The sequence below is a fragment of the Choloepus didactylus genome, chromosome 1, assembly GCF_015220235.1.
Source record: "Choloepus didactylus isolate mChoDid1 chromosome 1, mChoDid1.pri, whole genome shotgun sequence".
In the NCBI taxonomy this organism is placed as follows: Eukaryota; Metazoa; Chordata; class Mammalia; order Pilosa; family Megalonychidae; genus Choloepus; species Choloepus didactylus.
Window position 1 is genome coordinate 189,426,596 of NC_051307.1, and position 15,147 is coordinate 189,441,742.

Below are 15,147 nucleotides of genomic sequence, written 5' to 3' on the forward strand. Positions count from 1 at the left end.
ATTTTGTCTTCATAGTATTCAAATATTGTCTCTCCTCCTGCTCCCCTTATGGCACTTGAGTTACATATTTATCTTCCATATTGTGTATATTCTATTTCTATTTTCCATTTCTTTGTCTCTCTGTCTGCATTCTGGATAACTTCTTTGGATCTGTCTTCCAGTTAATTTCCTCTCCAACTTTGTCTAATCTGTTTTTAAATCTATCTTGATTTTTAATTGCAATTATTGTATTTTTCAATTTTAGAAATTTTATTTGGTTCCTTTGACAATCTCCTTGATCATTTTTGATAGTCTCTTAGTGCTTCCTAATAGTTTTAATGCTTCTTAAGCATACTGAACATATTTATTTGATGTTCTTTGCTGATATTTCCAATCTCTGAAACCTTTGCAGTTCTGATGCTCTGGTTTCTACTGGATCCTAATTCTTGGGCCTTGTTTCTTTGTGTGGTTTGTAATTTTTGACTGATAATTCTTGGTCCTTTCTTTATCTGTGAGGAATTATTGGAAGCCTGAGTTGAAGCTGAATTTCTCCAGAGAGAATTTGCATTTGATTCTTCCAAGGTCCTGAAGGAACAGAATAGTAGGCCCATGTTCCGGTTTGCTAATGCTGCTATTATGCAAAATACCAGAAATGGATTGGCTTTTATAAAGGGGGCTTATTTGATTACAGAGTTACAGTTCTGAGGCCATAAAAGTTTCCAAACTAAGGCATCAACAACAGGGTACCTCCACTGAAGAACCACTGATGGCGTCTGGAAAATCTCTGTCAGCTGGAAAGGCACGTGGCTGGCGTCTGCTCCAGGGTTCTGGTTTCAAAATGATTTTCTCCCAGGATGCTTCTCTCAAGTGTCTGGGGGTGTTCTCTTAAGTTCCTCCCAGGCGAACCCTTGGTTAGCAAAAGTCTGCTTTCAATGGCCATCTCCGAAATGTCTCTCATTTGCAGTGCTGAGATCCTTCTGTCTGTGAACTCTTATAGGACTCAGTGATTTAATTAAGACCCATACTGAATGAATGGGTGGGGTAACACCTCCATGGAAATAATCTAATCAGAGGTGTTACCTATAGTTGGGTGAGTCACATCTCCATAGAAACACTCAGTCAAGAGGTCACACCGTAATCAGATGGATTAATAAATCTTCCCCGACAAGATTGCATTAAAGAATATGGCTTTTGGGGAAACATAATATATCCAAACCAGAACAGCCTTTGTTTTAAACTAAAAATATTCACTTGAAATTTTTCAGGTGACCTGCCTAGCTGAAAAAGCTGTTTATGGTTACAAATTCTCAGGGATATAATTTTTTCTTTTCTCTAGCACCAAGGCTTGAGGTGGGTGAGCAGTTCTGTTTACTGCCCTTTAAAAGGGAGGAGAGTGAATATGGGAGATAGTAATATTTTTATTCCTTTACACTGAGGTTGTGGCCTTGGTGTCTCAGCTTCATGTGTTGGGGAAGTGGTCTCCTATTAGGCTGTCCATTTCAGACCACCCTAGGCTTTTGTCTCCTGTTCTTCATACCTTCAGAGCCTATAAAAAGTAAAGTTCATGATACCTGAGAGTCCTCGGGTGTCTTTGGTTAAAAGCTGGCTTTTACCCAAAAAGTGCTCTCATTACTTCTCTGGTTCCTGCTTGTCTTAGATTTTGATCTTTGAGTATTCTTTATTTTTTTGGCAATTCATTGTTGCATTTTAAAAGATGACTTTATATTTCATTTCATATTTGTTTTCAGCAGGGGGGTACAGTCCAGAAATCCTTGTTTGCTTGTTGTCTCTAGTTCTGGTGCTTGGTGCTCTGGATCTGAGAAGGTGCCAGTGGGATTCCACTGTTAATTTGTTATTTTTTATTTCCAGCTCTCCGAGAGATGCTGAATAACCACTCCTTTGTTGGCTGCGTGAATCCTCAGTGGGCCTTGGCACAGTATCAGACCAAGTTATACCTTCTCAATACCACCAAACTCAGGTAAATCAGGGGGTAAATAAAAAAACAGAATCACTAGAAGAAGGGTCCAGGGAGAAGCAGCATGAGGTAGTTGGAAAGGATTCAGGCTTTGGAGTCAGATGATGGCTTCAAATCCAGGTTCTATCATTTACCATTTATGTTACTGTGGTCAAGTTACTTTCCTAAACTATGCCTCAGGTTTCTCACCTGTTAAACTTAACTTGAAGGTTTTTATGAGGATAGGAAATAACATGAGAAGCCTAGTCCTTGATAGGTGCTCAGTAAATGCTAGCTGCTATAGTTACTCCATGCTGCTGCTGTGGGCTGGATGTTGAGGGTTCAGAGCTGTTAGAGAATGTAAGCATCTGGCGTGTGTGAGACCTCCTTTCCTCCCAGTTTTGGGGATTTAGCAGAGGCTTACTCCCCCCATCAGACAAGCCAGTGAGGTTCATCAGCACAGGAAGGGTGATCCTAGCAGTGCCATTTGTCCAGTGCACAGCTGCCTACGTTTCTCTTGACAGTTTCCAGGGACCTCCAAATAATAGTTGTATTCAGGTTCCTTCACATCACACAAACAAATACAGGCCAGTCCCAGAATTTCAGCTATTAATAAATGTGAATGCTTTCCCAATGAGAAGGTAAAAATCCATAAGGGGAGAACTGGGTTCAGAGTTTGATATCTAGATTCAATTCCTTCCTTTACCACTTTTTAAACTCTGATCTGGGACAAGGCAGTTACTCACTGAACGCTTCAGTTTCCCCATCTGTAATGCAATGTTGCAGATGCTTTGTCTACTTTTGATCATGAAAAGAAGTCTTTAAGCAAGACCTATATGGTTCAGATTGTTGAAGACCTATAAAGTACCATATAAATGTGGCATTTATGTCGATTCTATTTTTGTTTTTCTTTGTTTTTTTTCCTTTGGTAAGGATTTCAGTATATGGTATACAGCATAGCTGTTTTGGGAATGTTGCTGTGCATCACCCTAAACCATATACCAGTGAAGTGTAATTCTGCCTTAGGTCCATTTTTGATTATTTAGGAAGTCTACCTGTCATATCTATATATTCTACATCATTTTTAATGATGAGTTGTAAAAAACTGATTTATAGGATTCTTTGTAAGTAGAGAAAAATTAAGCAAACAAAAACTCCTTAAATCTCACTACAAGATGTCAACAACTGTTTACAGCACCAGAGAGGTAGGAACAGAGCATGGGTGATAGCAACCCAGAACTTAGTCCTAGCCCAAACCTGTGTGTGGAGGCAGGCTAGCCAATCTTAGACTGCAGCACACAAAGTAATCCCGGCTCTTTGGAGGAGTAGAAGATCTTGTTAGACTGTTTGCTAGTTTCTACTGCAAGGCAGAATCACCCCACCTCTTTGTCCCATCCATGTTTTGGGGGTTAATTCTATTTTTTTTTCCCTACTGCTTGGCTGTCAAGCATGAGTTCAGCTTTTCCTTAAGGTTGCTTCATTTTTATTTTCAGTGAAGAACTGTTCTATCAGATACTCATTTATGATTTCGCCAATTTTGGGGTCCTGAGGCTATCGGTAAGTTTATTTTCTGCTCCCAACTTCTGAAACTTCAACAGCTGCTCATTTTTGAAAATAGTAGCTCTACCCTAATATTTTTTTGTGGTATATTTATTACATTTTTCTAATTATGCTTAGGATAGTTTCCATATTCTATGATTTGCATATGAAAATAGCTTTAATTGTAGTAGCAGAACACTCATTTGGTGGTCAACTTTTAAAATGTTGATTATTATTCAAGTTAAAATATAATTACTTAAGAAAATTTGGAAAGCAATACAAATAGAAACATTCTCTAAAGCCCTGTGACCAAAACACAACCCCTACTAACAATTTTAGTTCATTTCCTCTAGATTTTTCTATGCCTAATTTTAATTTGGAATTAAAATTGTACCACCTATCTTTGTATTTTGTCTTTTTTTTTATTATTTGACATTTTCTACAAAAAGATACTATTTTTTTTTTTAACTTTTTATTTTAAAGGAGTTTCAAATGTACTAGACAGTTGCATAATTCAAAATCCACACAGGGGACAGTTAATTATATACTATGGATGATTGTATGGTGTGTGAATGTATCTCAATAAAACTGAATTTAATAAAAAATAAAAAAAATTTAAAAATTAAAAAAAAAAATCTACACAGGGATCTCCAACATACCGCCCACCCCCACCCCCAGAAACCCAGAACCAACAGCTTTTAACATTTTGCCACATCTGCCATATTGTTCTATCTATCCATCCATCCACCAGTCCTTCTCTCTATTTTCTAAACATTTAAAAGTAGGTTGTATATATCATGCTCCTTGAACTCTTAATACTTCCATGTATATTTTCTAAGAACAAGAATATTCACTTTTTTTTCCCCAATTTAGTTTTATTAAGATAAGAAAATTCACTTTTACAACCACCTTAAGTACAATTATCAAGTGTGAGAAATTTAACATTAATATAAAGCTTGCGGTCTACCTTCCAGTGTTTTCATATGTTAAAAAAATGTCCTTTTGAGCCTTTTCTCCTCCATTATTAGATCCAGTCCAGGATCATGTATTGTGTTTAATTGTTATTGTCTCCTTAGTCTCTCTCTTTTCAAAATTGTGGAATCATATGTACAACATAAAACTTCCCACTTCAACCACTCCCAAGTAAACAGTTCAGTGGGTCTAATCACATTCACAGTGTTGTACTGCCCTCACCGTCATCTCTTACCAAAACTTTCCCATCATCCCAAACAGAAACCCTGCACCTATTATGCATTAACTCCCCATCCCCTCTCCCCCCATTCCTGGTAATCTGTACTTCTGTCAGTAAATTTGCATGTTCTAGTTATTTCATATAAGAGGAATCATCTAATATATGTCTCATCATGTCTGACTTATTTCATTCAACATGATGTCTTCAGGGTTCATCCATGTAATAGCATGTATCAGAGATTCTTTCCTTTTTAATGCTAAATACTATTCCGTTGTATGATTAGTCTATATTTAACTTTTTGAGGAACTGCCAAACTGTTTTCCACAGCAACTGCACCATTTTTTTTTTTTTTAATTTATTAGAGAAGTTCTGGGTTTACAGAACAATTAATGCATAAAATACAGGATTCCCATATACCACCCTACCACCACCACCTTGCATTGGTGTGGAACATTTGTTACAATTGAAGATAGCACATTTTGATAATTGTACTATTAATTAAAGCCCATGGTTTAACTTAGGGTACACTGTTTGTGCCATGTAGTTCCATGAATTTTTTTTTTAAATTCTATTACCATATATATAATCTAACATTTCCCCTTAAATCAAATTCAGGTATATATTTCAATGTTATTAATTGTATTTACAATGTTGTGCCATCATCACCCCCATCTGTTACTAAAACATTTCCATCATTGCAAGTAGCAACTGTGTACATTTTAAGTCTCCACTTTCTATTCTCTATTCTTTCCCTACCCCATTCCCTGGTAACCTGTATTCTAGATTCTGACTGTATGAGTTTCCTTATTCTAACAGCTTCAAATCACTGAGATCATACAATATTTGTCCTTTTGTGTCTGGCTTATTTCACTAACCATGAGGCTTTCAGGATTCATCCATGTTGTTGCATGTATCAGGACTTCATTCTTTTTACGGCTGAATAATATTCCATTGTGTGTATATACCACATTTTTTTCTAACCATTCATTGGTTGATGGACACTTGGATTGTTTCTGTCTTTCAACATATTGTGAATAATGCTGCAATGAATATTGGTGTCAAATATCTGTTCGAGCTGCTCCTTTCAATTCTTTTGAGTATAGACATAGTGGTGAGATTACCAGGTTGTATGCTTGTTCTACACTTAGCTTTCTGAGAAACTGCCAAACTCTATTCCACGGTGGCTGCATCATTTTACATTGCCACCAGCAATGAATGAGAGTGTTCCTGTTTCTCTGCATCGTCCTCAACACTTACTATTTTCCATTTTGTTAATAGCAGCCATTCTAATGGGTGTGAAATGGTATCATTGTGGTTTTGATTTGTATTTCTGTGATGCCTAGTGATGTTGAGCATCTTTTCATGTGCTTTCTTGCCATTTGTATATCCTCTTTGGATAGATATCTGTTCAAGTCATTTGCCCATTTTTAATTATGTTCTTTGTGTTTTTATTTTTAAGTTGGAGGATTTCTTTTTATGTTCTGGATAGTAAACCCTTATCAGATATGTGTTTTCCAAATATTTTCTCCCACTGTGTAGGCTGTCATCTTACTTTCATTTTAAAGTCCTTTGAGGAACAAAAGTTTTTAATTTTGATGAGGTCCCATTTATCTATTTTCTCTTTTGTTCCTTGTGTTTTGGGTGTAAAATCTAAGAAACCATTGCTTAACACAAGGCCCTGAAGATGCTTCCCGATGTTTTCTTCTAGGAGTTGATGGAGTTCTAGCTCTTCTATTTAGTTTTTAAGTCTTCGATCAATTTGGAGTTGATTTGTTATATGGTGTAAGGTAGGGGTTCTTTTTTTTCCCCCCAAATGGAGATCCAGTTTTCCCAGCACCATTTGTTGAAGAGACTCCCAATTGAGTAGTCTTTGCCTTCTCAAAAATCAGTTGGCCATAAATGTGAGGGTTGATTTCTGAGCTCTCAGTACTATCCTATTGGACTATAGGTCTGTCCTTGTGCGCATACTATGCTGTTTTGATGGTCGTGGCTTTGTAATAAGTTTTAAGATTGGGAAGTGTGCATCCTCCAACTTCATTCTTTTTTTTTTTCAAGATGGCTTTAGCTATATTCAGGGCTCCTTACCCTTCCATATAAATCTGATGATTGGCTTATCCATTTCTGCAAAGAAGGTTGTTGGCATTTTGATTGGGACTGCATTGAATCCATAAATTGCTTTGAGTCATATTGACATCTTAATATTTACTCTTCCAATCCATGAATACAGAATTTCATTCCATTTATTTAGGTCTTTAATTTTTTTTTTTTAACAATGTTTTGTAGTTTTCTGTGTGCAAGTCCTTTACATCCTTGGGTAGATTTATTTCTACATATTTGATTCTTTTAGTTGCTGTTGTGAATGGAATGTTTTTTCTTGATTTGTTTTGTTCCGTTTGTTTATGGCTTATGTATGGAAACGCTACTGGTTTTTTGGTGTTGATTTTGTATCCTGCCACTTTGCTGAATTCATTTATCAGCTCTGGGAGCTTTGTTGTGGATTTTTCAGGATTTTCTGTGTATGGGATCGTATCATCAGCAAATAGGGAAAGTTTTACTTCTTCCTTTTCAATTTGGGTGCCTTTTATTTCTTTTTCTTGCCTAATTGCTCTGGCAAGAACTTCTAGTACAAGGTTGAATACATTGTTGACAGTGGGCATCCTTGTCTTGTTCCTGATCTCAAAAGGAAAGCTTTCAGTCTTTCACCAATAAGTAGGATGTTAGCTGTAGGCTTTTCATATATGCCTTTGTCATATTAAGGACATTTCCTTTATTCCTAGTGTTCTAAATGTTTCTATCAAGAAAGGATGCTGTATTTAGTTAAATGCCTTTTCTGCACTGATTGAGATGATCATATGGTTTTGTTTTTTTTTCCTTCATGCTGTTAATGCAGTGTGTTACATTAATTGATTTTCTTATGTTGAACCAAACTTGCTTAGTAGGAATAAGTCACACTTGACCATGGTGTATAATTCTTATAACTTGCTAGTTTTTTTTTTTTTTCTTTTTTTAGGATTTTTGAATCTGTGTTCATAAGAGATATTTGTCTGTAAATTTCTTTTCTTATGGTATCTTTATCTGGCTTTGGTAGGAGGGTGTTCTAGTTTGCTAATGCTGCTGGAATGCAAAACACCAGAAATGGGTTGGCTTTTATAAAAGGGGGTTTATTTGGTTACACAGTTACAGTCTTAAGGCCATAAAGTGTCCAAGGTAACACATCAACAATCAGGTACCTTCACTGGAGGATGGCCAGTGGTGTCTGGAAAACCTCTGTTAGCTGGGAAGGCATGTGGTTGGCGTCTGCTCCAGAGGTCTAGTTTCAAAATGGCTTTCTCCCGAGACGTTCCTCTCTAGGCTTCAGCTTCTCTCCAAAATGTTATTCTATAAATGTCAAGTATATCAAGTTGACAGGGGTGTTCATGTCTTTTCTATCCTTACTACATTTCTGTCATATTTTTGAGAGAAGAGTATTAAAACCTCCAACTATAATTTTGAATTTGTCTGTTTCTCTTTGCAGATCTGTTGGTTTTACCTCCATGTATTTTAAAGCTCTGTTGTTGGGTGCATCAACATTTAGGATTGTTACATCCTTTTGATTTATTGACTCCTCTGTCATTATGAAAAATAATATATTATGGGTTTATAACAAATGTAAAAGTAAAAGTAAAATGTGTGTCAGCAATAACACTGAAAGGAAGAGAGAAATGCAAGATAGCTTATTTTTACCATGGATTCCAACCTTCTTCCTCATCAGATGATTTATCTGAAATGTCATTTGATTCAACTTACTCTCCTTTCTCTATACTTCGGTCATGGGTGAGGTGTAGAAAGAAATGATCTGCCTAGTGATTTCCTAGAAATACGCAAGTGGTGTCGTTACAGGCTTCAGGGGTGGGGGTGGGGGTAGGGGAGTACCTCCACATAGCCTCATGCTTCCCACCTGTTTAGTTTTTATCTATCACCTCTCTGTTGAAATGGCCTTTGGTGAGGAAGAGGCTTTATTATGGGTTTTCTTTGGGCAAGATGGAGAATGTGTTACATTTGTGGTTTCTCACCTGACATTCTGATGGTCTTGTGGCAAAGTAAATTCAGGCTTGGATGCCTGTTAACACTTGCTCCTTAATGTTCTTGCTCCATCCTAGGAGCCAGCACCGCTCTTTGACCTCGCAATGCTCGCCTTAGAAAGTCCTGAGAGTGGCTGGACAGAGGAAGATGGTCCCAAAGAAGGACTTGCTGAATACATTGTTGAGTTTCTGAAGAAGAAGGCTGAGATGCTTGCTGACTATTTCTCTTTGGAAATTGATGAGGTGTGACAGCCATTCTTGTACCAGTGTTTTAACCCTCTTCAGACAAGAGTCAAGGTCTGTCGTTGGTCCAAGATCAGGATTTGAAGGATGGGCCTCCCTTTGGTAGTAGCCTGTGACATATGTGACATCTTCTCTGCCTCCCATTTGCATTTCTAGTTTACACAACCATTCAGTTATTCATTCATGCCCATTCCTGTTCGCAGGGTGAAAGACAGAGATAGGAGGGAGAGGTGAAGCCCACAGTCTTTCCCTGCAGGCCATAGTTAATGAGATTATGCCCTACCTCTGGCTCTCCTGTTTCTTCCTTCTAGCCTTTTTAGATTTGGGGCTTTCCACCTTGATGTTTTCTTCTGACGGTGAGTGGATCCAAAGAAAAGGTTGGTCTGCTGCATGTCAGGATGAAAAGCTCTTTTTAAGTGCTTAACTTAGCTCTCCTGCCCCCAGTGCCCAACCCAGTCAAGCATCTGGTCACCCAGAGTTGCAGTTATGAGGACAAAGCCTGGAGGAAACACTGGAGAAATGTGTTTGCTTAAATTAGATGTAAATTAAACTTGAACAGCATTATTTCTTGTCCCCTTACTGTCTGGCTTTTTTTCCCACGGTAGGAAGGGAATTTGATTGGATTACCCCTTCTGATTGACAATTATGTACCCCCTTTGGAGGGACTGCCTGTCTTCATACTTCGACTAGCCACTGAGGTGAGTGATCAGGCCAGTCATATGGGTATGCGTGTGTGTGCTGGAGGGAGGAGTCATTTACAAATGATAAAGATTGAAAGGGGTAAAAATAGTTAAAGGGCCCTTCTCATCCCCACTTCTTCTTCCCCAAGAACATTCAGTTGTTTCAAAGTACAGCTTTAATGCCTAAAAAGTTGTGTTTAGTTTTTTATTTAGTGACCTCCATTTAGAAATGAAAATGTTTAAAGACATATCTGTGTTGAGGTATTGAATTTTCTCTTTGAACCAGGTGAACTGGGATGAAGAAAAAGAATGCTTTGAAAGCCTCAGTAAAGAATGTGCTATGTTCTACTCCATCCGAAAGCAGTATGTATGTGAGGAGTCTACCCTCTCAAGCCAGCAGGTACTATGATGCACAGTGGCACCCCAGGACTTGGGCAGGCCCTCACACAACCTGCAGGAGATGAAACTTTCCCACCTCTCAAGTTCTGGGATTTCACTGCACATAACAAGATTTTAAACACAATATCAGCCTTTATTCATCCATTTTCTTTCTTTCTGCGGATCTAAAAAGTACCTCCACAGTGCTCTCAGAAACTGTCAAATGTAAAAATATAAGCCATCACAGTGGGGAATTGGAGGTTGAGTTAGATTGTCCAAGGCTGGTAAGTCCCTGTCTCCCTTTGTTAGCCCCTAATGTGTAACCAGAGTCTTTAGATTCTGGGTCAGTCTCCCCAGTTTCTTTTGGTTTTTGCCTTACCCTGTACCAGACACTGCCCCACCAGGAAAACAAGGCTGTGCTGGTCAGACCCCCAGCTCCTCTTATGGAAAGTCAGCTTAAAGCAAAAAAACGCCTGGGCTTAACTAAAGCTTTAGTGTCACTTTTTCCACTCAGATGACAGGCCTGTCAGTGAACAACTGTGAGAGGGCAGGGGGTGAAATAATCTAAGAATCAAAGGGTAGCCGCTTAATATACATAACTATCTCTTTAATTGCTGCCAGTCATCCTCTGAGGATAAGTTATTTTCCATTTTCCCAGGTGAGGGAGCTGAGAGGGCAGTTGGCATGCTCAGAGCCTGCAGTCCTGGGTATTGGTGCCGCAAGACTCTAGGAATCACTCACTCTGATGGAGGAGGCAAGGCAGCACACTTACCACACTGTGCTGAAAGCATTTCTTTTACTGAGAAAGTTTACCTCACAGAAGGGAGGATAGATGAAAAAACTTTTTCTTGTACGTGAGTCAACTAACATTTAAAGATATGAGAGGAAGTTTGAAGCAAAATAATCCTCATTTTTATTTTCATTTCTTACTTGTGGAGCTTTTTAAACAGGGCTACTGTAAACAAACCCCAAATTTATTGGTTGACTTAGGAACGTACTTCCCACTGTTGCCATCCAAACATTATGGTCAAGATCAGACATTATTTTAGATCCTGCTGAAATAAACACATTCTCCCTGAATAGAAACAAGGGATTCATGGGGAAAAGTTCTAAAAAAGCAGTGGCTGCTGCTTCTCCCTCTTAAAAACCTCATTTCTTGTATTTAGGGCCTAAGAGGCTGGCCTACAGAGGCCATTTCACAAGCCCTAGATAATATGGCCCATTAAAAGCCATCAAGAGTTTCCAGGCCCCAGCGCATGCCACTGTACTTTGGGATGCAGTGGGGAGACTTCAGAGTCAGACCTTGAGGCTTATGACATCTAATGTGTCTTCCAGAGTGATGTGCCTGGTTCCACACCAAACCCCTGGAAGTGGACTGTGGAACACATTGTCTATAAAGCCTTCCGCTCACACCTTCTGCCTCCTAAACACTTCACAGAAGATGGAAATATCTTGCAACTTGCTAACCTGCCTGATCTATACAAAGTCTTTGAGAGGTGTTGACCCTGGTCATGTATGGACCAAGAAGTATGTTGCTCTTCCTTTGTATCCTGATGTTGGTAGGACTTAATGACGAAGACTCATGTTTGCCTTTTCACTAGTAGCATTTCTGCATGCTTAGTAGATTGACTGTGAATAAATAGTCAAATATGTCCTAACATGATTTCTTAGATATTTAATTTCATTATATGTGAAAGTTTTTCTAGGCTGATTTTTACCTAGTGTATAAATCATCATGTTTATGAATCCCCAAAGAGGACTGAAAGCCTCCTGGGCATCTGATAAGGTGTTGTACAAGCAAAGCACCATTAAGAATTCCATCAAAAAAAAAAAAAATCAATTTAAAAAAATTTAAAATAGAAAAAAATACAAAAACGCACACAAACAGAATACTATCCATAAACCTACAATTTCTCTAGTAAAAAAAAAAAGAAAATTCTGAAAGGCCTTGAAAATTTTCCTGGATCATGCTGATTTGATCCTTTCTGTATTCTGTTAAATTTCTATTATCATGTGATAATAGTTAATTATGTTGTTCAGGTACCTTTTAAAAGAGATCCTGAATATATAAGATGCTCTGGTGGCACTATGAAGAAAGCTTGTACTTAATAATCTGTTAGTATTATCAATAACCAAAGCCAATTTATTTATTCTTAATGAAAAAATGAGTAGGATTTCTATTCTTGAGGGAAAAAAATCATCCTTATCCAGACTGTAATTGGTCATGATTTTTTAACTTGCCCACTTTGTTAATGGCTCTAAGTACTACCAGCTTAAGGGAAAGAGATGTCTAGGTATTTTTGTTTGAAGGTTGATGTAAAATACAAATGTAAACTGTGACAAAATAAACTACCTTACTATTAGTCTGCATCAATAGAAATGCAGTGTTCAGCATGGGGGAGAAAAAAATGAAGAAAGTTCATTGGACAAGGACAGAAAATTCTCTGGGATGACAGAAGTGTCCCTGTAGAAGACATGTATTTGTTGTGCCACAGAAGGAAGCAATACCAGTTTCTAAAAGAACTGCCATAAAGTAGAAAAGGGTACCTCAGAAGTGAGATTCCATGAACCCTGAAAACACAGGCTGAGTTGACCACGGGTGGAGAACAGGAAGAGAGGAGTGTTGGTTCCAGCTGTGAAACTCTAGAATAATCTTATTTCAGAACATCCCACATACACCCTCCTATACACACACATATAGCTGTTGTTGCTTCTAGAAAAGAAAACTTATAGGAAATCACATCAATTCAGGAGAGTGGTTTCCATAGTTTAAAACTAAAGGCCTAATAAATTTTTCTAAATAAGGGAATAATTATTATTTTATTTACTTTTTAGTTATCTTTAATTTCAAGTCTGGTTTTATTGGCTTATGTGGTCTCAATTCATTAGATTTTCCCCATTTTCTGTGTAAACACTTTAATCATTTCCATAAAATCACCTTGATTCTGAGTGCAAAAGGATCAGAAATCCTGCAAATTGGCTGCACTCAATAAAACCTCTTGAACAGGTTAACTTTGAAGATGAAACTAAAGTTCTTAAAAGAAAATATTCTATATACCAAGTTAATTTTCCTTGAGGAGGGATAAGAGGGGCAGGATAGGAAGGGATGTGATTGCTACGATTTGTTTTAAAGGCTCCTGTAACAAAATCAATGTAGTAAAAGCCAATTGTGGTCAGCAAAAGGGTGCGTTTAATAGAATCTTTAGGCAGATGTCCCACCTGCCTGCCCTGCCCCTCTCCCCCTTCAGGCTTGTCTCAGTTTTCATTCCACATGTAAGCAGCAGATGAATGAAATACTTTACAAAGTACAGCACAGTTGATACTGAAGAATAAGGACCTACTCTTACTTTAAGAGTACTAGGTCTTGGAATTCCCCTGTCCCATGCAATAAAGTGAATTTTATATACACTCCCCATATTTTTTCTAATGTTTTCTTATATAAATTTAAGTATTTTACAAAAAGGCTTTTTCCTCCAAACATATAAATTTGAGTGAAACATATTTTTCCCATTGTGAACTTGTTTCTTCACTAAAATATAAATGCAATCTGAGTAAGGATAAATGTCTTTTGACCACGGGAGATCACTGGAGTCTGAACTGCACCGTGGAGAAGGCACTTGTATTTCTTGATGTCTCCAGCAACTATCGTCAGCATTCATAAAATCACTGTCCTCCAGAACCAGTGCCAAGACCTCCGAGTGCCCAGTCACTGATGCAGCTGGGGGAAAATGGTGAGTAAACTTGATTCTAAACCCATGGAAATGGAAAATAAAAACAGCATAGACCAGTTAGTTCTTAGTTTAGAATCAAACTACAAACAAAACATCCAAAGTGTTCATTCACGAAGATTCAAACCTGTTTCATTCTCTCATAAATTACAAAATACAAAGGTGGCTATTTTAATGACAAAAACAGTACTCAAAGGGGTTTGTGTCTGACGGACAAAAAAAGTCAGTCCTTCTGGGCTAGGCCCCAAAGAGCAGCACACAGGTCCAACAGTGGCCTCCCTATTGCTGGGCCAGAAGCGCTGTCCTGTTGGCCTTCATCTTCTCCAGCCGCTTGGCCAGGTGGCTGTTGGTCATCTCCATCTCTTCAATCTTGTCCAGTGCTGTTCGTAACTGGAGACAAGAAGAGCTCAGTCACTTCACATGGTCAGAAACAAAACAGTGTTACTTTATTTTCAGCTTTCTGGTAATGGGAAGCCCTGCATTAATGATGGTCCTGCACAGGATCCCACAGCCTTTGTTTTTTTAGTCACCTGGAAGTGTTACACGATGATGCTGAGGATTATTTGTTCCTTTGTTTAAATCACAGAAAGGATATGAAAAAGTCAAAATTGATGAGGAGACAAGCTAAGATGGCGGCATAGAGAGGAGTGAAATTTAGTTAAGTCCCCTGGAGCAACTAATAAACAACCAGGAACTAATAAATAATCTGGAATAACTACTGGGGGACAACCGTGACTGTCCACACACCGTACACAAACCTGGATTGGGAGGACTGCCTGAGATTGCAGCATAAAATCTGTAAAAACTGCAGAACTGCGTGGGAGCCCCTTCTCCCCCAGCGGCAGGCTGAGCTGCAAAACCTCGCTGCAGTAGAAAGCAGCATTCCTGGAGCAAACGAATATAGCTCAGCCCAACTCCACCTGGGGATTTAATTAACAAATGTGGACCATTGAATACAAGCTACCAATCTCTAACAATCAGACAGAGGCTTTTAGTGATGACGGACCTTAAAACCAGAAGACTCTGCTATCCTGGGAGATGGTGCCCATAAGACCAAGTGTTATCTCTGGCCAATGACTAAAACTAGGGGGCCATTAACTGGTTCTGAAGGGGCTTTCTGTCCCTTTTTCTCCCTCTCAACCTGAGGGCTCAGTGGAGAAAGCCTTAGCCATTTTCAGTTCCCAGTGCTCTGACCCAGACAGGGGTGGAGATAGCAGCCAGAGAGACAAAGAAGCTATTCAGATGCAGGTGATGATTTCCCTAAGAGGAAGGAGGTGGGGCCCAGCTCTACTACCAGTCTTTCCTTCAGAACTAAGACTCCAGAACCTGGGGGAAAACAGGCAAAACAGAAACTAAAGGGGCCACACCTCCTCACACCAGTCAGGAGTAATAG

General features: G+C 38.6%; 2 protein-coding genes across 8 annotated transcripts in view; one reads left to right on the top strand and one right to left on the bottom strand.

Annotated features, from left to right (window-relative positions):
* MLH1 (mutL homolog 1) overlaps positions 1-12,389 on the top strand; it is a 57,954-nt gene extending 45,565 nt beyond the window's left edge. For both annotated transcript variants that reach the window (XM_037847179.1, XM_037847188.1), the window contains 6 exons: positions 1,849-1,957; positions 3,427-3,490; positions 8,804-8,968; positions 9,574-9,666; positions 9,935-10,048; positions 11,362-12,389. In XM_037847179.1, the coding sequence (XP_037703107.1) occupies positions 1,849-1,957; positions 3,427-3,490; positions 8,804-8,968; positions 9,574-9,666; positions 9,935-10,048; positions 11,362-11,529 (713 nt within the window). In that variant the 3' untranslated portion in view covers positions 11,530-12,389. The remainder of the gene's footprint in view (positions 1-1,848; positions 1,958-3,426; positions 3,491-8,803; positions 8,969-9,573; positions 9,667-9,934; positions 10,049-11,361) is intronic.
* A 1,421-nt stretch (positions 12,390-13,810) lies between these two features.
* Positions 13,811-15,147, bottom strand: part of LRRFIP2 (LRR binding FLII interacting protein 2) — a 126,851-nt gene continuing 125,514 nt past the window's right edge. For all 6 annotated transcript variants that reach the window (XM_037847210.1, XM_037847205.1, XM_037847198.1 and 3 more), the window contains one exon: positions 13,811-14,144. In XM_037847210.1, coding sequence (XP_037703138.1) covers positions 14,034-14,144 — 111 coding nt within the window. In that variant the 3' untranslated portion in view covers positions 13,811-14,033. The remainder of the gene's footprint in view (positions 14,145-15,147) is intronic.